Source organism: Vicia villosa, linkage group LG7, assembly GCF_029867415.1.
Source record: "Vicia villosa cultivar HV-30 ecotype Madison, WI linkage group LG7, Vvil1.0, whole genome shotgun sequence".
Taxonomy (NCBI): Eukaryota; Viridiplantae; Streptophyta; class Magnoliopsida; order Fabales; family Fabaceae; genus Vicia; species Vicia villosa.
Genome location: NC_081186.1, coordinates 119,759,847 through 119,769,367, shown reverse-complemented (window position 1 = coordinate 119,769,367; position 9,521 = coordinate 119,759,847). Strand labels below are relative to the sequence as shown.

At 32.4% G+C, this 9,521-nt stretch overlaps 2 protein-coding genes across 2 annotated transcripts; both read left to right on the top strand.

The window, feature by feature from the left end:
- Positions 1–205: 205 nt before the first annotated feature.
- LOC131620092 (uncharacterized) lies at positions 206–1,366 on the top strand. The gene is made up of 2 exons (XM_058891113.1): positions 206–406; positions 779–1,366. Exons 1-2 carry the CDS (start codon positions 206–208, stop codon positions 1,364–1,366), a joined length of 789 nt encoding a protein of 262 aa, XP_058747096.1.
- Positions 1,367–5,679: 4,313 nt separating this feature from the next.
- Positions 5,680–8,320, top strand: LOC131618435 (zinc finger protein WIP2-like). Its single transcript, XM_058889654.1, has 2 exons — positions 5,680–6,252; positions 7,643–8,320. Exons 1-2 carry the CDS (start codon positions 5,710–5,712, stop codon positions 8,081–8,083), a joined length of 984 nt encoding a protein of 327 aa, XP_058745637.1. The 5' UTR covers positions 5,680–5,709; the 3' UTR covers positions 8,084–8,320.
- The last annotated feature ends 1,201 nt before the right edge of the window (positions 8,321–9,521 follow it).

The following is a 9,521-nucleotide window of genomic DNA, read 5'->3' as shown; positions in this document are numbered from 1 at the left end:
TCATAATCCTAGTGTGTTAGTGATCATGGAGACAAGGTGTGATCCTCTTAAAATAAAGAAGGTGTTAATGAAGCTGGGTTTTGATTCTATGGAATATTCGTAGAATTTGGGGTTTGCTGGTGGTATTGTTATAGCTTGGAAGACTAGTGACATTAGTATACAGATTCACAAGAAACACAATCAATTCATTCACTCTAAAGTGCGGATGGATCATATGGAGGATTGGTGGTTAATGGTCGTTTATGCTAGCCCTAATGATAATTGTAAGAAGTTGCTTTGGGAGGAGTTGAAGACTTTATCAAGGAACTTAATTGGTGGTTGGATGGTTGCTGGTGATTTTAACGATATTGATGCGGTTCAAGATAAGAAAGGTGGTTTGCCCGCTTCTATACTCAGATGTCAAAAGGTGAGGGACAGAATGGAGGATTGCAAGTTTTTATAATATGGAGGCCCGTGATCCTAAATTCACGTGGAGAGGTCCGATTTACCATGGTGGACAACAAATTTATGAAAAACTCGATAGAACCCTGGGCAATGATGAATGGAAATTCAGTTCCCTGATGCTTTCGTCCAGGTCTTGGTGCGTGTTGATTTCTCAGATCATCATCCTATTCTCATTCATCTTCATGATAATTATCAACAGTTTCAGAAGAGGCCTTTTAGGTTGGAAAGTGCTTGGCTCATGCATGACTCTTATCAACACATGCTGCAAGAAGTTTGGCAAGAGGATCAGTCCCTCATTCACAATCTCAGTAATGTGGTCAAAGGTATTGATTAGTGGAAATTTGAATCATTTGATCAAGTTATTAGAAAGAAGAAGAGTTTGATGAGACGTCTAGAAGGTGTGCAAGTTAAGCTTCAGTGTAAGGATAATTATGGTGGCATGAGGAAACTTGAGAAACAGCTGCAGAAGGAATTAAGCGATATTTTGAGTAAAGAAGAAATGATGTGGTTTCAGCATTCTCGAACAATGTGGTTAGCCAACGTTGATCGTAACACTAAATATTATCATATGAAAACCTTAAATAGTAGAAGAAGGAATAAAATTGTGACACCTAAAAAACAATTTTCATGTCCTCATAGTTGGTGTAGCTGGAGTCAAACACCTATCACATTCCCTAAGCTCACTGATGAGAACTTGCAATCTCTAAAGGAAGACATTAGCGTAATGGAAGTTAAACAAGCTCTTTTCTCCATGAAGCCATGGAAAGCTCCTGGTCCTGATGGCTTTCCTCCGGGGTTTTATCAAAAGTCCTGGAAAACTTTAGGCTCATATTTGATTCGTTTTGTTCGAGAAGTTTGGAAGAATCCTAGTATGATGTTGGAGTTTAATAAAACGGATATTTGTCTTATTCCTAAAGTTTAGCAACCCAGTTCCGCGACACAGTTCCGTCCCATTTCCTTGTGTAACACGATGTATAAAGTTATTAGTAAAGTGGTTGTTGCTAGACTTAAACCTCTCATGTCCCAGCTGGTGTCCCCTCTCCAAACAGGATTTGTCCCAGGCTGATCTATACATGAAAATATCATCATAGCTAAGGAAGTCATGCATTCCATGCAAAAGAAGAAAGGGGGGAAAGGTTATTTTTCCATTAAAATAGATCTTTAGAAAGCGTATGATAAGCTGAATTGGGAGTTCATTTAGAGAATTCTTGAGGAAATAGAGCTGCCAAAGGATATTATGCATGTTATTATGCATGGAGTGACAAGCGTTGAAACTAATGTAAATTGGAACGGGAACAAAAATGATTTCTTTCGTCCGCAACGAGGAATCAGACAAGGAGATCATATATCCCCATACCTCTTTGTTCTTTGCATGGATAAGTTAACTCACTTAATCGATTATGCTATCCAAATGAAGCATTGGAAGCCATTTTAGATTGGTAGAAGTCGAACCTATATTTCACATCTCATGTTTGTTGATGACTTGCTAATCTTTGGAGAAGCAAGTGAAGCCCAGGTGAATTGTGTGAAGAGTACTCTTGATCAGTTTTGTCGTATGTCGGGGAAGGAGATTAGTAAGGAGAAATCAAACATTATGTTTTCAAAAAATGTTTCTCGTAGCGTGAGGAGTAAGTTGGGTCATCTCTCTGTTTCTAATATGTTATTGATCAAGTGGCCAATAAACTTTCAGGTTGGAAAGCAAGAACCCTGTCCTTTGCTGGTAGGGTGACTTTAGCTAAAAGTGTCATCGAAGCCATCCCTGTTTATCCTATGATGACTAACTCTCTCCCTAAAGCTTGTATCAAGGATATCCAAAAGATTCAGAGAGCTTTTATCTAGGGTGACACTGATGCCAAAAGGAAATTCCATGCTGTTAGCTGGGAGAAGGTTACCAGAGCCAAATGTGACAGAGGCCTTGGGATTAAGGACCTTAACACAATGAACAAAGCTTGCATTTTGAAGCTTGGTTGCAAAATCGTAAATGGAGAGGAAGACTTGTGGTGCACTGTTATGAGAAGTAAATACCTGACTGGTAGTAATAGTGGGAGAATTCATTCTAAGCAGTCAGATTCTAAACTTTGGAAGAAGATTGTCAGGACTTCTACTCATTTAATGGACCTGGGCATTTGGAGAATAGGAGATGGTGCTTCTACCAATCTGTGGAAGCAATGCTGGATCGAGAAAGGCTTGATTATAGCATATTTGGTGGATGTTATACATAGTGAATTAGCTAACGTTACTATTAAAGATTTAATAGATGGTTCAGGAGGATGGAATTGGAATGTCTTGAGCTGTCTTCCTTACAATGTGCAATTGAAGATTGTTGTTGTGCTGCCTCCAATGGTGGACAATAGTAGTGATAAGTTTGTTGTTGCAACCGATGACGATTTCAATTTCTCTATCAGCCGTATGTACAAGATTCTGGATGACATAAGGGATGAATCTGATTGTAAGGTGTGGAAGAAAATCTGGAAGTTAGAGGTGCCTGAAAGAGTCAGGATCTTTGTGTGGATTCTTCAACATGACCGTTTACTCACCAACCACCGTATCAATGCCTCCAGTTTTGGGCTAGAGGGTTGTCCTTTGTGTGGAGCTGTTAGCGATACATCCATGCATGCCTTGCGGGACTGTTTCATCGTGAAGGGCTTTTGGGATAGTATTACCCGTTTTACACTAACTTATGATTTCTTTAATGCATGTTGGCACGACTAGATCAAGCTTAACATTTTCAATAATCCTGTTGAGTATCCCAACTGGTGCAATGTTTGGGCTACTAGTTGTCATACTCTATGGTCTTGGAGAAACAAAGAAGTTCATGATAGAAACTATGCAAGACCTTCAATGGCTCGAGAGGTGATAGACGACAAAGTTTTCCAATACAAGCAGGCTATGCTCTTGAGGATTAAAGTCATGGAGAGAAATAAGGAGCAGCAACTCGTTCTTTGGAGTGCCCCATTTACTCCCTTTGTGAAGCTTAATGTGGATGGAGCCCGTGGTAATGATGGTATTTTTGGTTGTGGAGGGATCCGTAGGAACAATCAAGGCGACTGGTTAGGTGGTTTTGCCAAGAATATTGGTTATTGCAGTACCCTAATTGAAGAGATATGGGGCATTTACACTGGCACTAAAATGGCTATTGATCTTGGCTTTAAAAAAGTTGTCATTGAGTCTGATTCTCGCAAAGCTGTAGATTGCATCAACAAGGGCAGCAATAACAACATTGTTGTGGGAAGCTTGATAAATAGCATTAGTAATTTGATGCTTCAGCTAGACAAAGTGGAGATCTATCATATTTATAGGGAGGTAAATGGTTGTGCTAACCTTCTTGCGCTCGAGGGTAAGAAGTTGAAAGAAGAACTCATTTTCTATAGTAATGCCCCCCTTGGATGCTTCATCTTATGAATAGGGATGATAAGGGTGACTATGTTGTTAGGACTATTCCTTTGTAGTTTTCTTGCTTTTTGGGCTTAGGCCCTCCCTTGTAACAAAAAAAATAAATAATAAAGACGTGTTTATTTTAACTTTAAAAAAACCTTTCTATTTAAAAAAGTTATTTTTCATGAAATAATTTTTAAAGTATTAAAAAAATAATTTATTTATTTTATAAATTAGAAGACTAGTTTTGACATTTAATAACATAAATATACATTATTATTAAAGATTAAATTTTAGTCAAAATTACATAATTTTATAAAATAATATATCTAAAAAATATTTTTATGAAAATTTATTTAAAATATCTTCAAATGTAAGTGGGATTTTGAAATTTTGATATAAAAAAGTATAAGTAAAATGAAAAAATAACTAAATAATATTTTATGAAAAATATTCAAACTAATTCCTCATTTAAATTTTATTACTTCTTTATATAACTATTTAATTTAAAATATATAATACTATAGTTATATATTTTTTTAAACACTAAAACAAATTGGCGCTAAGCTTTTGATTTTTTTTTTTTAAATGAATGTAAGTATAGACTTTTAAATTTGAGAACTTTAACCTTACAAATAGACATTGTTGATTTTTTGAGGAGTTTATTGTTCATTTTCACTTAAGGTGTTAGCTCTGTGTTAGTTTAACATTATTTATTATAAAATATTGAGCTCAATTTTTTTAAAATAAAGTTCTGAAATAATTATTAAAACTATTTTAATTCATACAGTTTTCACCTTCATTCTATTTAAAACTAAATTTGAGGAAGAGTACAAATAAAATCCCACATCAAATATAATAAAGAGAAATACAATATATTTCTTTTAATACTACAAATTTTTATTAAAAGATTAAAAAATTAGAATTTAAAACAAGTGAATACAAAAAATAATTCAACAACAAGATAGATAGTGCAATTAAATTCTATCTCCTGATGATAGACAACCTGCCTGCAAGTCTAATCTCTGACTATACATCTGCCTTTCCCTTTCACCTTTAATTTCTCCTATTTCCTTGCAGAGGGTAATTTCTTGACTTTCCACACACTTTTTTCCCTTTATTCTTTCACCTTCAAACTTACTTAAAAACAATTTATGGCTCTCCATTCCCCCCACATAATAATTTCCTCTCTCTCACACATACACATCAACATTCACACTGCATTATATTATTATTTCCTTTAGTCTTATTTATAAAGGAAAATTCATTTTTTATATTTATTAAATAATTAAAATATCTAAATAATATAATAGATCAGATATAATATTTATTTAATAAATTTAAAATTTTAATTTTTTTCTTATAATAGAACCAAACGAAGTATAAATCAATGTATCACTATTTAACATTCGTATGAAATTCGTATGTCACATGTCAAAATAATTTTTTATATATTGAAAAAATTAAATAATTCTCTTGCCATAAAATAATTTTTATCTTTTTTTTTTAATTAGCGTCTAATATTTGTATGACGCACATTATATTTTTCATCAATTAATATTTGAGAATAAATATTTTTTTCTTTATTTTAACACACTTTATATAATTCTTTGAAAATTAATTTACAAAAATATGATTAATATAAAATTAAATACATCAATTTTAATTATTATATTTTTAATTTTTTAATAATAAATAAATAAATATTAAATTATATCATATATGATGCAAAAAATATTATATTTTTTTATAAAATCAGTGTCTTAGTGCCTGTGTGTATGGTGTGTATGGTGTGAGGAGTATCTGAGTAGTATATATTAATTGCCAAAGAAAGAAACTTATATATAAATTATCACCTAATAGCCTTTAGAACATTAAACATTGATCACTATGACAGATCCTCAATCTAACTTTTTTGATGAATGGTTCAATTTCATGCTCCACCACCCTAATCATCATCATCATCATCATCATCATCAACCCTCCTCCTCCTCCACCACAATTAATCCTCCTTCTTCTCCTCCTCTTAGAGAAGCTCTTCCTCTCATTAACAAGCTAAGTCTCATAAATCATCAACAAAATGAACCCTCAAACTCAAACTCAAACACCTTTAACACCACCTCAGTACAAAATGAATATAATCATCATCATCATCATAATCATGTTGATGATGATGGTGATGAAAGTGTTACTGTTGCCCTACAAATAGGGCTTCCTAGAATGAATACTAACTCTTCTTCTGAATTTGGATCAAGAATGGTCTCATCAGAAATGGCTGAAAAAGATGAAGTTAATATGGTTTCTGAAAACCCTTTGGAGAAATTGAACAAGGGTCAGTATTGGATTCCAACTCCTTCTCAAATTCTCATTGGTCCTACACAATTCTCATGTCCTGTCTGCTCTAAAACTTTCAACAGATACAACAATCTTCAGGTACTATTACTATGTTTGGTTTTGCTTTCAATTATTGCTTTCAAAATAATTTCACTCTAAAAAAAATAAAGCTACGAGTCCTAGCTTCAAGTTAAACCTGAGCTGAACAAAGTTCATCGTCAAAATATAGGTTTACATTATGTTTAAATTGACGGTGAATTTTAAAAAAATCATAATAACACCGAGATTTTGTTGAAGATCTGAAGTGTAAAGTGACCTAAGTTGAAAGGAGTTTCACCGTCGAAATAAAATGAATTTCTTTATGTTTAAATTGACAGTGAATTTGACATAACTTCGGTAGGACCGAAGTTTTCTTGTTTAAAGTTTTTGTTTCGAAACTTCTATATTATACCTTCTTCTCTTTTAAAATTTTTCTCTAATTAATTTCATCTTAATTTTTTGCATTAAAAATAAGATAGGTTTTTTTCTTCTTATATCATATGAGTATAATGAATCATTATGGTTTTTCTGTGTATATATCCCTTTTGCATGGTCTTCTTTTTAGTTACTATTTGATTTCAGACTCAGCAGTACACTTTAATTAATTTCTGGTTTCTATGAACTATTCTTTCATCATGTCACCTAGAACATTGTGCTGCACCAGTACTGCAAATCAGTGAATTGAAAAGAAATTATTAATACTAACAAACAATGTTTCTTTCATTATTCATATGTTTCTCATCAGAAGTACTGCATAAATAGTAGATCAATTTTAAGGTAATAATTAGATAGTTATTTTAGTTACTTGTTAGAGAAATTTGAAACCAACATTTCCTGAATTTTCATACTTTTCATCTTTTTATATGTTCAGTAAAACTCAAATGCTCATCTTAATTTCTTTTTCTGCAAAACTTTGGTTTTTCTTGTACAGTTTCTAAATTTGTCCTTTTTTATTTGCATATCATGAACTCATTGAATGAAAATTTTGTCCATTATTGAATATACTATTTAATTTCAGAGAATCATAAGTCTGAAGGTAAGACACAATTTGCACACATAAAATGATTCTAGAGTAAATATTTTATATATGTAGTCACTACTTTTAATTCTAGTAAATTAAACTAGGTTTTTAAAAACGACTCGTTACTGCAAAAACAGTCACGGCAAAACGGTATTGAAAGGTGCTGATATTATCTTATACCGTTATTTATTATTTTTATAATGAAAAATAAACTAATTGTGTTTAATTTATACCGCGACGATTATAATCAATATTGCAACGCCTGTATAGATCGAAATCGTGAAAGTCTTTAAGTGACTACATTGCTATGGTGGGCGTTATTTAAAACCGTGCATATTAAAGAGAAGTTTTAGGTTTTTCATCAGAACTTTTTCATTAATTTATGTATTGAGTAGTTAAATAAAGGGGGCATGTTTTATGGATTTTCAGATGCATATGTGGGGACATGGATCTCAATACAGAAAGGGACCAGATTCTCTAAAAGGAACACAACCAACAGCAATGTTAAGGCTTCCATGCTACTGTTGTGCACCAGGATGCAAGCACAACATTGATCACCCAAGAGCAAAGCCTCTCAAAGATTTTAGAACACTTCAAACACATTATAAGAGAAAGCATGGTATAAAACCTTACATGTGTAGAAAATGCGGAAAATCGTTTGCAGTGAAAGGTGACTGGAGAACACATGAGAAGAATTGCGGCAAAATTTGGTATTGTTTATGTGGTTCCGATTTTAAACATAAAAGGTCTCTTAAGGATCATATTAAAGCCTTTGGTTATGGTCATGGTGCTTTTGGTATTGATTGCTTGCAAGAAGAAGATGAAGTGGGTTCAGAAATTGAACATGATGGTGGTGGAAGCTCAATGTGAAAAAAGATGGAAAAATAAAAACTGAGGTGAATAATTCTTACCGATTTCACATACATACTATGAAACAGCGATACTAATTTGAAAAAAATAACGTAACTATATGTCTCGTGTCAAGCATCGAACATATTTTCATCGAACATATATTAAAAAAAATTAATGTAACCATATGTACCAGTGTCAGATATAAATACGTTTTTATATGAGATGTAAGCATTGTATAAGATAAGTTTCTTTGTGATTTTTATTGTGTTTTTCTAGTTCATAATTTATGATGTAGTACATAGCAACTTTAATATATTGTGTACTATTTTGAATAATGATTTTTATTTTTTTTTAATAAAGTTTAAATCTATAGTATCATTTTGTTTCTCTTGCTGATGAATCTATAGTTCATTTGAGTAGGAACAAATCCTTCACTGAGAATTCTATGTCCATGTTTGACCATAATAAATACAGTCATGACTCTTTTTGAAAATTATGAGTGCTTTATATTTATTTATGGAATCTGGAAATTTATGCTATGTATGTGTTGTGAACAGTTTTGTATTAGGGTTTATGGTTTAATTTCAATGAGATAAATCACTTGTATATTTGTTTAATGAGATTAATAAGCCAAAGTTGAGGGTTAACATTTTTATGGCTGATGAAGATATAATATATAGTTGATTAAAAGATATATATTTGCTAAGTCACACAACTATTGCAAGGAAAGAAATAGGAGGAATTTTATAGGGTGTCTTATCACAGAGAGGGATGGTTGATTCGAGAGTGAAGGAAGAAGTGTGAAGACATTTTTATGAGAAATTCTGTGAACCAGAACAGGGAAGACTCACTCTTGATGGGATTGATTTCAAAGTTTTGTCTCATTCTAATGTATGTTTCTTGGAAGAGAGTTTTCCTGACCATGAAATCAAAGAAGTGGTTTGGTGTGTGAGGGGTCTAACAGTCCAGAGTCCGGGTTGGAATGGATAAATATTTATTTTCATAAGGAGTTGTAGGCACTTTTTTAAGGATGATTTTGTCACAGGTTTATTAAGAACTTTCACAGTAAGGCAAAACTGTCAAAATCTATCACTTCTTCGTTTTAAACCTTGATTATGAAGTTGATAACTACTACGGAAAACACATTTAACAGCGGTTGAGAAAGATATATAATTACGCAGGACTAGACATTGTTATGTAGCTTGTGGTAATATATGCACATTCTTTAATAATGATTATTCCTAATTACCGTTGTAATATTATGCGTGAATAAATGCCAAACGTTTCATACGAGAATCAACACTACACCATTTTTGAATTGTTATCAAAACTTGTATTATGAGTATACAATAAATTTGAACAGCTCGAGGTATGTCATCTTTCCAACTTCCAAAAAGAATAGAAAGCGTATAAAATTAAAAAAACAATAATTAATGAGCATCTTTGATTTTTAAAC

Coding starts and splice junctions, on each gene's coding strand:
- LOC131620092 (XM_058891113.1), top strand. CDS start 206: ATGGATCATATGGAGGATTGGTGGTTAATGGTCGTTTATGCTAGCCCT. Junction 407..778: donor CTATACTCAGATGTCAAAAG/GTGAGGGACAGA, acceptor GGTATTGATTAG/TGGAAATTTGAATCATTTGA.
- LOC131618435 (XM_058889654.1), top strand. CDS start 5,710: ATGACAGATCCTCAATCTAACTTTTTTGATGAATGGTTCAATTTCATG. Junction 6,253..7,642: donor ACAGATACAACAATCTTCAG/GTACTATTACTA, acceptor ATGGATTTTCAG/ATGCATATGTGGGGACATGG.